Source organism: Neofelis nebulosa, chromosome 18 (genome assembly GCF_028018385.1).
Source record: "Neofelis nebulosa isolate mNeoNeb1 chromosome 18, mNeoNeb1.pri, whole genome shotgun sequence".
NCBI classification, from domain to species: domain Eukaryota; kingdom Metazoa; phylum Chordata; class Mammalia; order Carnivora; family Felidae; genus Neofelis; species Neofelis nebulosa.
In genome coordinates, this window is record NC_080799.1 from 35298715 (window position 1) to 35317832 (window position 19118).

The 19118-nt window shown below is 54.8% G+C and overlaps 1 protein-coding gene across 3 annotated transcripts in view; it reads right to left on the reverse strand.

Annotated features, from left to right (window-relative positions):
- The window catches only part of SNX29 (sorting nexin 29), a 495833-nt gene that overhangs the window by 405314 nt on the left and 71401 nt on the right, over positions 1 to 19118 (reverse strand). For all 3 annotated transcript variants that reach the window (XM_058711881.1, XM_058711878.1, XM_058711879.1), the window contains exons 9-11: positions 16367 to 16485; positions 10026 to 10101; positions 8739 to 8821 (exon numbers count right to left, since the gene is read on the reverse strand). In XM_058711881.1, coding sequence (XP_058567864.1) covers positions 8739 to 8821; positions 10026 to 10101; positions 16367 to 16485 — 278 coding nt within the window. The remainder of the gene's footprint in view (positions 1 to 8738; positions 8822 to 10025; positions 10102 to 16366; positions 16486 to 19118) is intronic.

Here is a 19118-nt window from a genome sequence, read left to right on the forward strand (position 1 = left end):
GGCCATGCAGGAGGCACGTGGTGGGAAAAAAAAAAAAAAAAAAGGAAAAGGTTTACAACAAAACACGGATCCCGGAAAACAGCCCCACTGCCTCCCTCTCCGGCCTTAGGGTTTCGGGCCCTGGGCGCTGCTGTCTCCAGAGCTGGACCATTCTCTGCTGGGGGGCCATCCCGTGCACAGGAGGAAGCTGACAGCATCCCCACCCCAGTGTGACACCCAAAAACATCTCCAGGTGTTGCCCAATATCCTCTGGGGATGAAAGCACCCCCAAGTGAGAACCACCGTCCTTCCAATCACTTCCTTTCTCATGGCCCCCAGCCTCTCAGACCGACCACATTCTTCTCCTCTTAACTAGGAGGGAAGACTCAGGAGCAAAAGCCGCATAAAGGGAACTTTAGGGGCCTGCGCAGCAGGGAGGGTTTCAGTAAACCAGGAAATCAGGCCTCTTGCTTTGCAGCTCAACAAGAAGGCCCAGATCCTGCCTTCAGGATGATTAGCCGGGAATGCACCCTTTGAGGATGTTAATGACAGAGCTACCAGTTACCGAACACTTAATATGCCAGGCGCTCTCCCAAACATGTTTTTTCCAATTTTTCCTACCAAGATGTAATTTACATAAAATATCTTCAGTAGTTTCCATGTATGTATTGATTTAATCCTCACAACCCTATTCGACAAGTACTTCTAATAGCCCCATTTTACAGATGAGAATACGGAGGCACAGACAGGTAGATACCTTGCTCAAGCTCCCACTGCTACTCGGGGCAGGGATGTGGGTAAGAACACAGCGAGCCTACGGGTAGTAACATCAGAGCAGAACTGCGACAGCAAGGGTAACACCACCATACCTGCTAGGGCTGCTGCAGATACCGTGTGCAATCGCCACATACTGAGCACCCACGTGTTTCTTACATTCTTCCAAGGTCTGGAGCCCTCTGAAGGAGAATAACGAAAGCAAAGAAATTCTCCCCAGGAAAAATCCATGTATGAGCACAAACTCCCTAACACAGTTTTGCACACGGTGGCAAGGGCTTCTGCAGTCTGTGAAACCATCCCCGGGCTTCCAGTAAAACACCACACATAATATACTCGAAGCTCTGTGCTACACATTTCACACAGCTCGTTCAGAATCCTGCAAGCAGGTGGTATTTCACTTCGTTTCGGGGACGGGGAAACCAAGTTCAGAGAAGGTAAAGCATTTGCACAAGGTCACACAGCTCTTCAACAGCAGCACTGTGGTCAGCTTGACCCCAGTGTTCTTTCCACCCCAAAAGGCTGCCTTCTCAACTCAATTCATCTGCGACCACCCACGCCAGAACACTATAAAAAAAAAAAGGACGCGTAAAGTACAGAACGGATTTATATATCTCATCTTCCAGCAGCACTGGTGATAGAAACTTGGCAGTGACCATGTAAAAGGGGCTGCTGGCCACTCAGAATTAAAACCTGAAGGTGATATTTGCCTCTCACGAAGGTTAATTCACCTTGTGCCAACTCTGTAAGGCAGTGTCTTTTCAAAGCAGTCCGCAGGCATCCGGGCACTCACACACATACCATCCTGCCTCTTTCCAAATGGCCATGCCTCCTACATCGGCCAGCACCTGGCCTAGAGGAGGAAAAGCTACGGGCCAGATGTCAACGTCAGTGTGCTTGTGCTGACGAGTGTACCAACCAAAGGTCATGCAAAGTCAGCTCCACGGTCAGCACATTTGCAAGGGAGCCAGTCAGCATGGGGAAAATGACAAGGTCTGGCTTTGACCGCAAACCAACAAGCCCAACAAGACAAGACACTAGAAACATCCAGACTTCAACAACCTGGCTTTCACGGCTGCACAGAACACAGGGATCACGACTCCCTTCCCAGAATAGATGGGGAGAAGCATAAGGAATCCTTGAGCGCAGTCTCCTCCGACTCAAACCTGGGGAAACTGAGGCACAGGGACATCGAAGGACCCACTACTATCAGAGGCAGTGTCAGAGCCAAGGCTTCCTGACTCTCAAGCCAGTGTTCCCTCCACCACCACCAGCTGCCTCCTCCCTAACGGGGGTGGGGGGTACCACTCACCCCCATGTGTAACTCACAGTCCCGGGCTCGTGCTGCATGACCGAGCTAGAGACGGAGGGGTGACGGGGGAACTGGCTTTCGGGTCATTCCAGCAGAACCCTTTCCAAAGTCTCCAGGTTTGTCAGAACTCGAATAAACACCATTCCGTTCCTTCATCCACTCCACGAAGGTCTCCTGAGCCACAACGACATGTCAGGCAGGATTACAGGCCCTGGGATGCAGGCCCTAAGCGAGCAGGCAAAGCGCCTGGCTTCAAGGAGCTCACATCCCCACGGGGACACGCAAATCCAATGAAAAGCTATTCAGGTTTCAGGTCAGGAAGGCTTTGAAAACCTGGAATCTGCAGACGTGAAAACAGCATGGGTGGTGCAGGAAAAGCTCTTCGAGACGAGTGCTCGGGAGGGAAGCCTCTTCAAGGGGGGACATCTCGGCAGACCCGAATGCTTTCCTCTGAGGGCGGAGCACTCCAGAAGCCCTGGGCTTCCAGGAACAGCGAGGAGGGAGAGAGGAAAGCCCGGTCCCACCGCATCCTGGCACTCAGGCCTCCCGCGGCGCCTCTCGGCCTGTTTCTTCAACTGCGAACCGAGGCCCAGACGCCCGCCTGCAGGGATGCTGTGACAACTGGAGACAGCATACTATGAACCTCTTCGGGGCACTCCTCGAAGGAGACTGGAATTACCCCAGAGACCGGTCTGAACCCGCGGGTGGGGTGTGCCGTCTGAAGCCAGGCTGGCAGAGGTCACCTAGAAAGAACCAGGAGGGAACTGGCCAAGGACCAGGCTCACGACCCTAGGGGTTTGGGCTCCAACTAGGGTTCAGAGCTTGACCCCTTGGGGCTACTGAATGGGTTCCAAACTGACCCTCACAGAGGGTCTCCGGAAATAATTCCAGAAAGAACTGGCATTCCTCCAGAGATGCCACCCAAACATCATGACAGGATGCTGGACACTCATGGCGACTCTCTCACTGTCCTCAGTCTCGACCTGGTCCCCACGCCTTGCTGGGCGACGAGCAGACTCGGGAACCCAGAACGGCAAGGCTCACCACGCGTGGGGCTTACAAGCACTCGGCGGGGCGCCCATCCCATGTAATGCCTGGTTCAGCACTCGGGTTTCCTGCCGTGCTAAGTCAGGGCATTTAACCCTCAGAACGGCCCTGAGAAGCCAGTGTAAGTGTCTTCATTTTACACATGAGGAAACGGGGCCCAGAGAGTCTGGGGGGAGAAAAAAGCAAGAGAAAGGGACGCCTAGTCAAGGAAGCACTGGAGGGAGGACCAGACCCCAGGCTGTGCCCCCCCCCCCCAGCTCTCCGCAGCACCTAGCACCTTGCTGTATTGTGGGTGTCCGTGCACAGCGCTCAGGGCACCGACTGTGGATTGCTGGCGGCTTGAGAGTGGGGGCACGCACGCCAACTCAGGGGTCCCAGCCTGAGAGACACAGGGGAGGCCTTCATGAACCACCAAGCAAGGAAGGGCCAGGGGGGACTTACGGGGAGGACTGGAGGCCTGGAGGGCATACTACTGAGGGTGCCCTAGGTAGCAGACGAGCCTCCCAACCTGCCCTTTGCAAGAGCAAGCGGGAGCCACATCACGTCGCTCTGCTTAACACCCTGCACCGGCTTCCCGCTGCTCTTGGCATAAAATCCGACTGAGGGCCGTCTCCAGCATCCTCCAGCTCAGGGCTCCCCGCTTCCCGCTACCCAGTCATACTTCCGGCACCACCACCCACCAGCAGAGCCCCACCGTCCCCCTGACCCTGAAGGCCTCAGCTGTGCCGTCACCTGAGACCAACCTGTCTTAATAATACACCCCAAAACAGCCCCCCTTCCAACGCTTGAGATTCGCCAGCCAAGTTCACGTGTCTGTTAACGTCGCCACTGTGGGTCTTCCCCTCTGGCTGGCAACTCCTCGGGGCAGGCTTTTTGGCTCCTTGCTCACTGACATACAGGCCAAGGTTACCACGGGGAGGTGGGGGCCGTCGGCCTGTCCTCTTGGCCTTCTCCCCGAGCCACATGGCCACCGCTGTGAGCAGCGAACAGTGTCCTGTGCCCCCCCCCCCTCCACATTTCCTCTCCACATCAGGCAGAAGAGCCAACGGGAGCATCAGAGTCCCCAACAAAAGGACAGAAACAAAAGGCGGGGTGGGGGGGGGGTTACAAATGTCATACAAAAGCATGGAGAGGGGCTGCCCCTCCAGGGAATGCACAGCCACCCAGCCTCAAAGCCCCATTTTTCCAGCTCTTCAAGTAGCAGATTGCATTAAACTATTCGCAAGTACTGCTGGTGAACTGATAAGAAACTGGCAGCTGTCACCAGCTGTCACCCTACTGGCAATGCGGTTAACTGAGAACATAAAATGCCTACTGGTAACAGGCCCATAAATACAGGATTCACCTGTGGCCTGCTGACGCCCCAGCCCAGGAACTTACCAGGAAGGAACACATAAGCAGAAAAAAATAATTTACTACAAGCCTGGTGCTGCCCATTCTTTCCTTAAAATGAGTGAAGCCTGGGTGGTTCAGTTGGGTTAAGCATCCGACTTCGGCTCAGGTCATGATCTCATGGTTCGTGGGTTCGAGCCCCACATCGGGCTCTGTGCTGACAGCTCAGAGCCTGGAGCCTGCTTCCGATTCTGCGTCTTCCTCTCTCTCTGCCCCTCCCCTGCTTGTGCTCACTCTTGTGCTCTCTCTCTCAAAAATAAACATTAAAAAAAATTAAAAACTTTTTAACAGAAAAATTTTTTTAACTGAGTGAAGAAAGTCAGTGCAAAAACAAACAACAAAAATACCTGACTGGCGCACCCCAACCGCCCAAACAATCCAGTAAGTCGGAATATTAGTCGTGCGGCAGGATGACCCGGGAGGATGAAAGGGGAAAGGCCTCAAGAATAACGTTAAGGAAACAATACAAACAGGCTCACTGGTAAGAGCTGCTGTTCACCGACTCTCAGCTCTGACCCAAATACTCTTCTCAGCAAAAGACGGGTGTTGGCGGCTTCCTTGGGTTGGGATGACAGACCCCGAGAGGTTCCGTCCACCCAGGGGAGCCTGGGGAACCGGGCAGCCTGGTTTCAGAGCATGGCCTCCTGGCTGGGACGGCACATCACCCGCCAAGGCAACAGGCGGGCCGCGGTTCCCACCCCCGCTCACCCGAAACACAAACACACACAAACTTAGCTGCGGAAATGGAAGTGCCCGGGCAGAACTGCAGCTGTTTTGGGGTGCTCCAGGGACAAAACCCTCTGCCACATCGAGAGACATCTCTCGAGAGACAGACAGACACAGGAGAGAGACAGAGAGAGAGCGAGCGAGCTCTCGAGGGGAAGGCTGCTTGGCAGGGGACCTGTGAGTTATCCCCAAGCACCGAGGATTCAGAACTCCAGTTTCGTCACAGCGCCGAGGCAGCCACCTGTACCGACCGGGAAAGGAAGTGGGGAAGCCGCTTGGCAGGATGTGAGGGAAACGCTCCCTGCTTCACGGAGCAGAGCTGGGGCCCCTCAGCCAGGCTCTTCGGGGTTTTAGAGAGGCAGGCATCTCCCCTGAGTAGAACCCTACGTGCTTCACATGCTGGGATGCAATCCTTGAACTGGAGGTGGGCAGCTCCTAGGACACCATTCTCGGGACTCCCCAGGACTGCAGGTGTCCCCCCTCAGCCAGGCAGAATTCATATGTGAAGCCCTAACCTTCAGTGGGACTGTACTGGGAGGTAGAGCCTTTAAGGAGGTAATTAAGGTGAAATGGGGTCCTAAGGGTGGGACTCTAATTCAGCAGGACAGAGGTCCTTATCAGCAGAGGAGGAGACACCAGGGATGCACAGGCAGACAGAAAAGGCCAGCTGCAAGGCAAGGACAGCAGCCCTGCCAGGAGCCGTCACGGTCACCTGGACTCCCAGCCTCCAGAACTGCAAGACAGAAGTTTGTTTTCAGGCCGCCCAGTCTGTGGGGCTCTGTTAGGGCCACCCCAGCTGACACCCAGCTGACACCCTAGACACCAGGACCGGCTCACGCTTCTCCTTTTTCTACAACGACACGGTGCCAGAGGCAGGATGAGGGGGCCACGAGTCAAACCCACCTTCCATCTGAAATTTCTAAGGATCCTGACCTCTCACCCGGAACACACACGGGCGATGCAGGGCTGCGTCCAGAAGGCTCGCTGAAATTTGCCGCCACCTCAGCAAACAGGGCCCCCACCCCCCGCCCCCGCCCCAGGAAGCACATGTTTACCGCCACAAAGCACCGAGGGTCGAGATGCGGGTGTGCTGACGTATCTCCTCCGAGACTCGAGTCATGAACTCTGGGTAAGTCCCTACTTGCCGAAGATCGCAAGTGATACAACCGGATCTACATTTTCGGAAAACCGTCTGAGTCAAAGCAAGGAAAACAGAGCCTGAATCTCAGCTGTCGGCGCAACTGCAGTCTGTCTGGACGGACGACCTTACTGCCGGTGGGCACGCAGGGCCAGCTACCTGCTCCGGCACAAAGTGGCTGAGGGAGACCCATGGGCCAGCCGGCAGCGCGGCCCGAGCTCGGCGGTGGTGGAGGGACTTCATCCGGGGAACACAGTGCTGGACAGCTGCTGGGGTGCGCGGAGATGCCCGCACCCCAGTAAAGCGCCCACGGCAAGGCCCCTATGAAGCGTGGTATTCGGGTCCGCGATCTCGGGGTCGCCGTTCTCTGCAAAGCAAACGGAAACTCCTTGGAGGGGACACACCTCAGGGCCAGAGTGAAGTGTCGTCCCTCTACGTGAGGTGGGAGCCACACAAACAGAGGACACTGCAGACGCAGAAAGACAAGGCATGAAGTCACAGGGACTCGGACAAGACGCCTTCTGTCCCTTCTCAATCCTTCTGGTTACTTCCAGGAAAAAGATCGGAGTTTAGCACTAGGATATCCCCAACACCCTCCTTGTGCTGCTCACTTACTCGCCTCCTTTTAACAATGGGAGGGGGTCTCAGTCAGAAGCTGGGACAGGCAAAGACATCCAGGCCGACTGAGCATTGGCTCCTTTCCGCTGCCTTTATTTTCAGTTACCTGCTATTTAGGTCAAGAGTGACTCTCCATTTACTACAATCATGGAAAGTTCCCTTTTTAAATAAAGGCACTCAACTTTTCCTAAGTGCACCCATTAAAAAAAAAAAAATTACAGGGTAAATACTAGTACAGCGGTAAATAAATAACTGAAATTTGAAAGCCGGCAACTTCAGTGTTCTCCCAGCCCGTGCGCCCCACATGTACAGATCGACAAATATCTGCCCAGCCGAACTCAAGCCTGAGAAACGCCACAATGAACTGCACACTTTCACTGCACAGAGGGAGACTGGTCATTCCCACCGACCAACCTCATTTCCTTCTTGATCCCTGACTCGGACAGTGCTGGCTGTCTCCCAGACCCCGCTCTTCCTCCCTAAGCAATGAAAACCCTAATGACAGGGTGGGGAGCCCTGCCTCCCTAAGCAACGAAAACCCTATGGTGGGGGTAGGGGGGCACTGCCTCCCTAGCAGTCGGGGAGGCCATGGGACTGATGTTCGCCAAGTCAGTGGGATACTGTGTGCACTTCTAGGAAGGGTTCTCGCAGCTGGGGGCAGGCATCAACTTTTTTGTACCCCATGGACCCGTTCTGCAGTCTGGTGAAGCCCACGGACCTCTTCTCAGAAAAAGATTTTAAAATACAGAAAATAAAACACACAAGATTTCAAAGGAAACAGATTATACTGAAATAGGATTATCAAAATGTAAAAAATAAAAGTAACACAAAAATACACAGAATTCTTTATTATCACATTTTAAAAACTACCCTATTTTCCAGCAGAAACAATAATCTGAGATTTTTTTTTTTTCATGTTGCAGCTCTCACGGGGGCCTGAGACTTCTATCGGCGATAAAGTCACCCATTTTGTTAACACGAATGTGGTTTCTATGGTTTGCTGGTACTTTCATAATTGAAGGAAATGTAAATTTCAGTCAGAGGCTAGAGGAAAAAGTTGAATCCTATCGATGGAAATGGAGGAAATGTCTCCTTTGCTCCCTCCTCCTTTCTGCTACCTGAGATGAGACTGGGATGGCTGGAGCTAAAACAGCCATTTTGGACTACGAGGCAAGATGGAAGGAGTCCCAGTCTCTTGACGAACATGGAACCACATACCAGCCCCAGCCTGCCTACTTCTGGAAAAAGAGACGAATTTTTATCTCCTTAAGCTACAGCTGGCTTTCTCTTTATTATATAAAACCACACAAACCTAACCTTGTTATATCTCTAATACTTTTTCCCCAGCACGAAGGTTCGAAACCGTTTGAACCTGTTCTTTAACAACCTTCGCACTTAAGAGATACGCTCTTCCTTAATTATAAAAATGATTCCTCCAGACCTACCCAATCAGCACAGTTCCTCTGTGGCTGATGACCGTACAGGAGGCAAGCCCCCAAACCCCTCAAAACTTAGTGCCGCTCCAGCTCTGAAGCGTGTCCTTTAGAGCGGGCACATGCCCAAACCGGTCATTAACCACAGCTCAGGAAGCTTAGAAAGGCACAGCACACTCACACTACAGACACACACACCTGACTTTACCCCACATCTCGTGAAGTCCACAGTCACGCAGGGGCGAGCGCCACGGCACCCGCTGAGGCGCAGGCCCAAGAGTCACCCGGCCTTGGGGGAGGATACTCAGCAGGTACTTACTAATTGTCATCGACTCTGGCACCGAGGAGGAAGGTAGCAGGCTGCTGAGAGGGCCTCCCTGGCCAGGGGGACTGGCTTCCACACTGGGAAAAAGCAGACGGGAGCAAGTCACGCTCAGCCACTCAAAATGAACACAGAACTAGCAAGGACTCAGGGTTTTCAGGTACAACCACCAGAAGGCGCAGAAGGCAGTCCTTCAAAACCCCGGTCAGCCCTCATCATTTGCAGACTCCCTCTTTGCAAATGTGCCTGCTCGCTGATGCTGATTTGTGTCCCTGAAATCAACACTCAGTATTCTTCTAAAACAAACAGCAGGGGTGCCCGGGTGGTTCAGTCCAACTTCAGCTCAGGTCATGATCTCACGGTCGGTGAGTTCGAGCCCCGCATCGGGCCGTGTGCTGACAGCTCAGAGCCCGGAGCCTGCTTCGGATTCTGTGTCCCCCTCTCTCTCCGCTCTCCCTGCTAGCACTCTGTCTCTTTCTCTCAAAAATAAATAAAACATTAAAAACATTTTTTTAAGAAACAGCAGAAAGGACTCTGCATCCTGGATGGACCTGGTGGCCCCCGTCCTCCCTGACAATGTACTGACCGTGCAGGAACCTACAGGGGGTGTCACTGTCACAGAACAGAGCCCCGTCGACTCAGGGAGAGACAGTAACACCAAGCATGTTTGATGTAACCAGTGACTCCCACCCTGGAGCTGAGGTTGAAAATGCAGGTGTGATCGACCCCTGGTTTGCACTCAGTTAAAACCGTGAAGAGAGAAAAAAAACAACTCTAAGAGCCGCAAAGATCGTGGTGGCATCAGGGAGACTTCAGTGTCCATCTTAGCTCTGCCACCAAATATCCAACGACTTTGAGCAACTCAGTTTCCCTTGGAGATACTTTTATTTGAAAATCAGAAAACCGACATGGTGCTTACTACTCTATTCGGGACGAAGCTCTTCTCAAATACGTGAGAGCTAAGTGGCTCGAGTATTCCACAATATGAAAGTTGCCTAATATTGTGACCAAATGTTAAAACCCAGTAAATGACAGTAGAAGAGGTACCCAGATATGCCCCCAAAATCATAAAAAGTAAATGGGGTCCACAAATGAAGTTTGGTAACACGCCGTTTCTCACGCGGACACCCTCGGCAACTTCCCATCTAAACCTGAACATAAGTGTGAAATAAGGCCTTGACCTTGAATCCCAGCAGGTGCGCTCCTACCTTCAAAAAAGCATCAAAGGCACAGCTGTCAACGGACAATTCAATCCCAAAGGCGATCTGGCTTCTGAATACTAACCTGTACCGGGACCCAGGCTCCGGGAGAACATGGTCTTCTGGTCCGGTCCCGTTCTCCAGGCTCCCAAGGGGGGCATCTGTGCACAGAGAGCAGTGGCGGAGAGAAAGTCAGCAGTCTGTTTTCATTTCGTTTTCTCCAGGAGGCACGGGCACGGTTCAGACACGGGCTCCTCTCTACATCAGTCGACTTACAAATGTTTCCTGGCCCGCACGCCAGATTTTAATCTGCTACTTGTTTCGTCCTTTTGGCCAGAATCTCAGATTTGCCACCAGGCACTGACACAAGGCAGGGGGCCCCAACATCCCACTTAACCTTTTTAACCTTGAGCCACCTGGAATGGTGCACCAAGTCCATATTCAGAGCCAGCCTCAGGATCAGAGAACAAAAATCAGCTTTCTGTTGGACAAAACTGCTTGCACTGTAGTGGCTGATGACAGACACAAGGGGGCAGCACACTCCCATCACTGACAGTGTCTACATCAAAACCCAGGGCCCTGCCGCCTTCTGAAAAGCCACCACCCGGCACAGAGAGAGTGGTGTGTGAGAAAGGCATTCGGAACAAGTGAGGCCACAAATCATCTCTAGAGGCACTGAAGATTTTCATAAATGTGTTAGTTGCTGTTCAAGTCTCTTTTCATAAAAAAGTGCAAATCATGGCCCCCTGGGCTGGATGGTGACATTAAGGCCGGTATCACCCACGGCTAACACTTGCCCAGTGGAGAAATTTCTGGCTTTTCGACAGCCATTGCAGAACCAGGCCCGGATGCAGGCACGGGGCAGAGGCGGGAGGGAGCCCATCTTTCTCACTGCCCTAAGCTACTCGGCCTCCTGCCTGTCTTTTCTCCCGTTTTGGCCAGAGTTTCCTCCTGCTGGAGATTCCCCAGCTCTTAAAGGGGTTGCACTTGGGGAGTCCTAAGGAGAGAATGTTTCGCCACCTTTTCTTCTACCCTGCCAGCCCCATCAAGCTATTCCACTCGCTCCTGCTTTTTTAAAGGAGTTTGAGGGGGAAACGTCACCCTACAGCCCAGCCTGCCTGCCACAGGCTGCCATCGCCACCGCCATCATCCCCGCCCTCCAACCTTCATCTTTTCTGATTGCTTTGTGACCGTGCCTCTGGATCCCGGCTCAGGGGCCCCCCGCGGCCACTCCAACAGGGTCTGGGCCCTGGCCCCCGGCCGTGTAAAGGGGACACGTCCCAAGCAAGCGCCTCCGGCTGAGACCTCAATCCGGAACCCGTGGCCCACGGTGCTAGCTGCCCGCCCGAAAGCTCTACCGGGCCACCCTGCAGGGCCCACCAACTGATCGAAACGTCCAAACTGCTCCCTTCTGTCACCCTCTCCACTGGGCCTTCTCCCCTCAGAGCGAGGCGCCCTCCTCCCTCCATCATGGAGCCAGGGAGCCCCAGACCTGCCGGCTCCACCTCATTATCGCCCACTCCTTGCCCAGAGTCGTCTCCACTGCCACCCTAGTGCTGAGGCTCGATACCCTCTGGGGGTCTCCTGCAGGAGCCCCCACAGTTCTGCCTCACCCCTGATGGTCCAACCCACTCACGGCTATCAGATTCCCCTCCCTGGAGCGGAAACGGGGACTCCAACACACACAGCGGAAACCCACGGCTGGAGTAAAGGCCCACATCGTCCGCCAGCATCCCAGACACCCTCCATCCGACTCAGCCCAGCGATGTCCCACGGGAGCACAGGCCGCCCAGGCTGCCTCACGCGCCCTCAAGGCGCCCTCGGAGGTGCCCGCTACGATTATCTTAATTTTTCAGATGTGGAGACGGCCCTGGAGTTCAGTGACCTGTCCGAGATCACAAGCTAACGTGTGAGAGTCTGAACCTCACTCTGCCCAGAGCCAGAGCTAAGCCCTTTCCCCCTCCGTGATCTCTCGCACAGCTGATCTGGGCCACGTGCCTCTCTCTAGGCGTCCTTGAACTCCCCGCCCCATTCCTCTGTCTGTACCGTGTCCCCACCTGGATATCAGTTTTCCAACCACCAGGTGTCCACTCCCGTCGGCAAGCCCCACGCCCAGGTACTCGGTCCGCCCACTGCGCCCCCACTCAGCACAGGCTTCCTGAGCCCACACTGTGGGCCCGGCTCTGACCAGGGTCAGCGTCACACCGGAACCAGGGCAGACACGGCCCCGCCCTCGAGGACCTCAAAGACTAGCAGGGGGATGGGCAGCACCAAGTAATTACACAAATACATGGTTCCAAGCTGAGGTGAGGGCATGGGGACACACGAGGTTTATGGCAGTGTGAACAGGACGCCCGGCTTGCCTGGGGAGGGGGCGGAGGAGCCCTCTGCACGCGACACTTGGGCTGCCACCCGAAGGATGCGCACAGGCTGCAAGAGGCGGGAGGAGAGAGATGGCAGTGGGCTCGGCTCGAGGGAGCAGAAGCGGGCTGGTGTGGCTGGGACATCGCGAGGGCATCAAGCTGTGGGCCAAGCCGGGGCCTTGGGGGCCACAGTGAGGGTTCCTGATCTTATCCTCAGGGCACTAGAAGAGCTTGAAGCAGGGGAATGAGGCGATCTGATTCAAGTTCTAAGACATCACTCCAGTTGCTGTGCGAAGAGTGGCCAGGGTGGGGGCAGGGGTGGGAGCAGGGGGAGCTGTCGATGTCCCTTGTCCCCTCCTTGCATGCAAAACTCCAGGGGCTGGAAGGGCTCATCTCCGGATCCCCCCAGAGCCCAGCACAGGGCCGGTACAGAGCAGGATACCCACTGGTTGCGTAAAGAAAACCACGAGCCCTGAGTGGCACACGACCTTCATGAGCGGTTTGGGGACCACACATCGTGCAGGTCCAGGGGCACCACAGGGTCCTAACATCCCCAACAGTAACACTACCCACTGGGAGCCAAGCCCCGGATCAACCGTCTCAGGTCAGTGCGGTGCTACAACAGAGCCTCCTCGACCCCAACAAGCAACCCCAAAGACCCAACATGAGACAAGAAGTTGAAGAACTGGGGAAATGAAGGTTTGAGGACCCAAGGTCTCAAATGAACGAGCAAGGCCTCAAACGGACCCTGGGGGGCACCTGGGGGGCTCAGTCGGTTAAGTGTCTAACTCTTGATTTCAGCTCAGGTCCTGATCTCACAGTTGGTGAGTTCGAGCCCCGCGTCGGGTTCTGCACTGACAGTAGGGAAACTGCTTGGGATTCTCGCTCTCTGCCCCTCCCCCACCTGTGCACATGCTCTCTGTCTCTCTAACATAAATAAACCGAAAGAAAAGAAAAGAAAAGAAAAGAAAAGAAAAGAAAAGAAAAGAAAAGAAAAGAAAAGAAAAGAAAAGAAAAGAAAAGAAAAAAGAAAAGAAGCTAACTAAGTCTGAAGTTGCTAAGACCCACCACCAACCCCAGGACCCTCGATGAGGACAGGAGCAATAACAATTTCATGTGTGCAATGCATAGAAATGGGTGTTCACCTCCGTTGAGTATTCTTGGTTGAAAGGGACTTTGGGGCTTCTTCTCCCATGCAGCTTCAAAGAAATGGTAAATGTGCTTTGCTATGTTGCAGGTGACAGACACGCCCAGAGGAATGACTGTATCTGATCCCACTACCGGGTCCCATGTGACCTGAATGGTGTCTTCCTTCTCTGAGCCTCCAACCCCAGCTCCAAAGCACAGCCCCCTAAGCCACAGAGCCTCCCCGTCCATGAATCATGACAATACTTCTGTGTCCGGAGTCCCCTTCTCTGCCACCTTCTCTCTCTCCAGATTTGGCCACCAAAACACTCCTCCTCCACCACGTGCCTCCCTCTGTCTTCCTCTAAATGTCCCCACGGGCAGTGACACTAGAGACACCAACACTTTCAAAGATGATGGGAAGGTCTCCTAAGGGTAGAGCCATCTGGGTCCAAAACTGTCATTAAAGACACAAAATGGCTCCCTGGCCAAAATGAGAGACTATGTTAACCCTGCTCAAGTAGAAGGGTGTCACTCAGAAAGGAGAGCGGTCAGAAGTGACCAGGAGCAAAGGAGTCTGGGACAGGAATGCCGAGAGCATGCACTCAGAGCCGCCCAGGGAAAGGCCACCCTGACAGGTGAGTCTTGACACCAGAGGTCCACCCGCCTCCCAGGGAAACGGGGGCCAGGCCGGGAGGGACTCGATGCCACCTGGCCTTCCAGTCGGGCAGCAGATCAACTCCGGTGCTGTCTCTCCTGTCTTCTGCAGCCTGAGCATAATTTGTCTTCCTATCCAACTCCTACCCACGGCGAGTCTGCCCAAGGCTGTCACAGGCTCCCGGGACTCCTGGCGGCTTTGTTACCACAGTAAACTAACAAGCTGGCAGGCGGCTCACACACAGCATGTCTGATGAGGATAATGGAGATAAGCTGGAGCTCGGGGTCCCCCAACAGTGACAAGGTGAAGCCTCGGGTCTGGAAGGCTGACAAGCAGAGGCGGGACCGGGAGAAAGCTTCCCGAGAGGATGCTGGAGGCTGGCCAGAGGCCGCTTTCCCCGCAGACCCTGGAGGAAGCCCGCAAAGGGAGGAGGAGTGCTGGGTTCTGGAAGACTCCACCCCAGCACAGAGGGCAACAGGGCAGTGCCCCCGGGGCAGCCAGCCCCCAGCCCCCAGCCCCAAGAGGAAGGGGCCACCAGAAACGAGACAGCGTACCTAGTGCGGGCACCTGCAGCCCGGCACAAAAGCCCCCTCGGTGGGGAGGGCGACAAGGTGAGTAGGGTGTTGGGTCACCAGCTGGAAGTCCCACACGGGTCCCACGTGGGCATCAGGACCACCTGCTTTCTGCGAGCCCCCACGTGCACCGTGCTCAGTGGACAATGGCGAGGCACCCAACCCCACTGCTGGCCGCTGGGACCACAGACGGCCACCTGAGGGAAAGGAGAAGCCGGGCCCACCAGCCGGCCCCTCTCAGCGGTTTCAGCAGAGACCCCAGGAGAAGCGCTGGCTGGTAAGAAGGCCACGCGGCTGAGGCCGAAAGGGGAGAGGGCAAGAGAGAGCAAGATTGTCAAAGGGCAGCAGAGACAGGACAGACCACATGAGGAAGTGCGGGGCGCAGGACGGGGGACACACACGAACGCCCTTCTTCGTTCCAACGCCCCGGCACGAGATGCCCACGTGGACGGCAGGCTCTCTCGGGGCCGCGGCAGGTGCCTGGCGCCTCTCCCCACATTCACCTGGGAGTCCCTGCCACAAACCTAGAGGAAGGTGAGAGAACACGCCCGGCCCTCCCTCCCAGGCCGTGGGCGAGAGGGGACGTGTTCATCCACACCGGCTGCCCTGCAGTCCCGGACTCGCTCCAAGGGCGTCAGCTGTCAGGATCACCACCGGCTGCACCTTCCGAAGAGGAGCCCGGCCCAGCGGACGGAGTCACTCAGCCACCACGCTCTGGAGCCTCAGTTTCCGCCAGGAGCACTGCCACCCGGAGAGGTGACCGGCTCACACGGCTCCTGGAACCAGGTTCCCTGACCCCCACTCTAGACTGCCACCAGGGAGGGTCCTGCCCGCCCGCCCCTGCGCTCCAGCTACTCGGAGGGGGTTTCTGTCCCCCACTGGTGACGAGAACAGTCCACCATCCGGTTTACAATGTCAACAGCCTCCTGAGCAGTCGGTGGGCCCTGCTACGTCCTCTCAGACCCGGCCCTGGGAGGGTGAGAAGGGGCCTATACGGGGGGTTGTGGGCAGGGGAGGGGAAGAGGCTGGGGCCTCACTAACCCGGTGGTGCCGCGGGGCCGTGACAGCCGCCGGGCACCGTACCGGCTGCACCGCACGCCCACCCCTGGACCAACCAGGCTCATCCACGTCCCATTCGCCCCTCTCCCGCTGCTCCCTCCCATTCGCCCCTCTCCCGCTGCTCCCTGTGACCTGCTCTAGCCAAAGAAAAGAGTAACAAACCACACAAGAGCACACTCAACCAAATGGAAGGGGTCCGAAACGCTCATCCGCTCTAAAGGCAGGTTTCAAGCAAGCTACTCTCTGACCCCAAGCACTTGGTTGCAAAGGGTGCTGGGGCCTTTAGAGCTACAGTCCTGTAACTTTTTCCCTAAGAGGCAGCAATAACGTCACCATTTGTGGTCTGCTTGTATATGCCCAAGTTCCAAAACAAAATCACTGGGGAGGAAAAAACACAGGCTTGGGGGCTCCTTCATGACGTGTCAGCTGGTTTGGCCCAGCACTCGCTCAGGTGGGAGCAAGTCAAGCCCTCGGGTTCAGCAAGAAAAGAAGCCAAAGCCTCAGGCAGTCCCAACCTCAACAAGCCTCTGCAGCCCTGGGTCCCACACCCCTTCGTGCAGTCCTACTGCAGAAGGGACCCAGACCCTGCTGCTGGCTCCCGGGGCCCAAGCTCATGAATGGACGGAACACGTCATCGGGGAACACCCACCTGCAGGGCCATACGAGCCCGCTCCGCTGACCGGAAAGAGGACATCGGCGTCACCTTGGAGCACCTGCAGCGGGGCCCAGCTGTGCATCTGGGCGAGGCGGGCGTTCGCATCCAGCGGCCTGAAGTGAGAGAGTACAGCTGCGTGACAGACCGAAGAGCCTCTGAGGGCCACGAGCATCTGCCGGCCTCCCTCAAGTTCCCTCTGGGGAACCAACCAGACCATGACTGAGCTGAAGACAGGAGGCCCAGGCTGGGAGCAGGAGCGTGTGGTCCAGACCCAGACCTCGTACATTCGTGCCTTCAACCAGTGTTCCTTGAGCGTTACCATATGCCAGGCTCTGTGCTCACGTATATTTTGTGCTGGCCAAATAGCCAGCAAATAGTGTCTATCCCGCCCTCCGGGAGCTTACAGTCATAGGGGGACCAGGACATGAACCACACAATCCCACAAGTAGACATAAGACAGCAGATCAGATCCATGGAGCTGGTCAGGAAGGCCACGGAAAGCTTCCTTGAAGAAGACAGGTGACAGAGGAGAGCTGAAAGTGAGACCGCAAGGTCAGCCAAGTGAAGAGGAGGACGAGAGGAACGCAGGCAAGGGAAAAGCAGGTGCAAAGTCCTGAAGCAGGAGGAAGGATAGAGTGTCCCAGGCTCTGGAGTGACGGCAGCCACGAGACCCGGGGCGAGTGTCCCTTTGCCTGGCTGGTTCTCGAGCCCTCATTAGTAAAATGGCAGAATCAGACCAGATCATGTCTGGGTCCCTTCCAAGAAAGGGGGTCAGCTTAAACATAAAGCAGGCTCATAAGAGCTGTCATGCCGTCCCCTTATCCACAAAGTACAAGAGCAACCTGGACCATCTTTGTCACACCAGCTGGTTCAGTTCAGTGTGTCTGAGAAAGGATTTCCCCACTGCAGCAGTTGTCTCTGGGCAAGTAGGAGACATGAATAAATACCAGAATGTGTTTGCACAGGCTTTAAAGTTCATAGAATCCTCCTTCCATCCTTCCTTCCTTTCCTCCCTCCCTCCTTCCCTCCCTCCCTTCCTTCCTTTCCTTCCTCCCTCCTTCCCTTCCTTCCTTCCTTCCTTCCTTCCTTCCTTCCTTCCTTCCCTTCTTCCCTTTCCTTCCTTTCTTTCTGTAACTCAGTTTCTTTTCTGGGACACAGTTATAAAGAAATCCAAAGCAAACCATGGTCATGCCTACTTAACAGAGGAAGGGAGGAAGGGAGGGAGGGGGAGGAGGAGGAGGAGGAGGAGGAGGAGGAGGAGGAGGAGGAGGAGGAAGAGGAAAGGAATGGGAGAGGAAGGGGGGGAAGTGAGGGGCGGGAGAGAGGAAACCAGTTCCAGGAGGTTATGTCACTAGTGCAAGTTCAGCATCCTGGACAGAACCAAGGCTTCAAGGATCTGAAGCCACATCTTCCAAACCCAATTACATTGGGCCCCATGGCTGCCGCCCACCATGTGGCATGATGTATGCAGTTTTTCTTTTGGTTCAGGGCAGGGATCAACAATAATTTTTTGTAAAGGACCAAACAGGATATATTTTAGGCTTTGTGGCATAAGTATTCTTCTTTGTTGTTGTTGTTGTCCTTAGCAATCCTTTAAAAAGTAACAACCAGGGAGGTGGGAGGGGTGGGTGGGGGCTGGGCTAGATGGGTACTAAGGAGGGCGTGTGATGAGCACCGGGTGTTGTATGGAAGTGATGAATCCCTGAGTTCTACTCCTGAAACCGATAGTTAACTAACTAGAATTTAAATTTTAAAAAGGGGTGAGGGGAGAGGGCCCGCCTCTGGGGGCAAGCCTGTGCTGCTTCCAGAGTCGGTTAGAGCTTTTCCTTTCAGTCCTGTCTACCTCTTGGTCAAACATTTGGCTCAGAGCAACAAACGGGAAATAATCCTACCAGAATTTTGCAAGCTCCGTCATTTAACCGTGCAGGTCACACCCACAATGAGACGCTCAGCAGACTGGGTGGGGTGCACCAGCAGAACCAAACTTGGGCCGGGCTCTGGGGTGAACTTGGCTGTGCCTCTAGAATCTGTACAGAGCCGCCCTCCTGGGGCTCCAATCTAGCAACTGGCGACCCAGGGGACTCCCAGACACCCAGAGGCGCTCGGGGGGCCCTTCAGGAGAAGGCAGCAGAATCATTTGCTCCAGGCAGATGGGATTTTCTGCTCTTTCTAAGGGGAAATTTTGCCACTTCTCAGCAACACGGGCAGAGCACAGGTGAAGCCAAGTCCCCTTAGTCGAGATTCAGAACCCAAGCAAAAGAGCCCAAGGGTCACCACCCCCAAAATGACTTAATACTGAAGTGATTCCTAAGGCACAGACCCACTCAGAACGTGGTGCCACATCTGGCTTAAAAACAGCAATGGGTGTTGCTTTTCATCAAAAAAGTCAGACATTTCTTTTAAAAGCTAGAAAATGCCAAAAAGCAGGGGGTGGCGGGGGGGGGGGGTGGGTGGGAGGGGATACACCAAAAGCCACACCACCAAAAGCAAAACCGCATTAGACACCATTTCCGTAGCGGCTTCGTTCTACACGTATTTTCCTTTAAGAGGTCATAACGAAACTCAATGTAGGATTAATATTTTGTTCTTTCCCACTCCATATTAATTCATAAGTTTGTGTTCACACTACTAAGACACTCTTAAATGTCATTTAAGATGTTCCAGATCCCACTGGGTCCTGTATGGAACTGCTGACTCCCTGTATTGTACACCTGAAACTAATGAGACACTACGTTAACTACTGGAT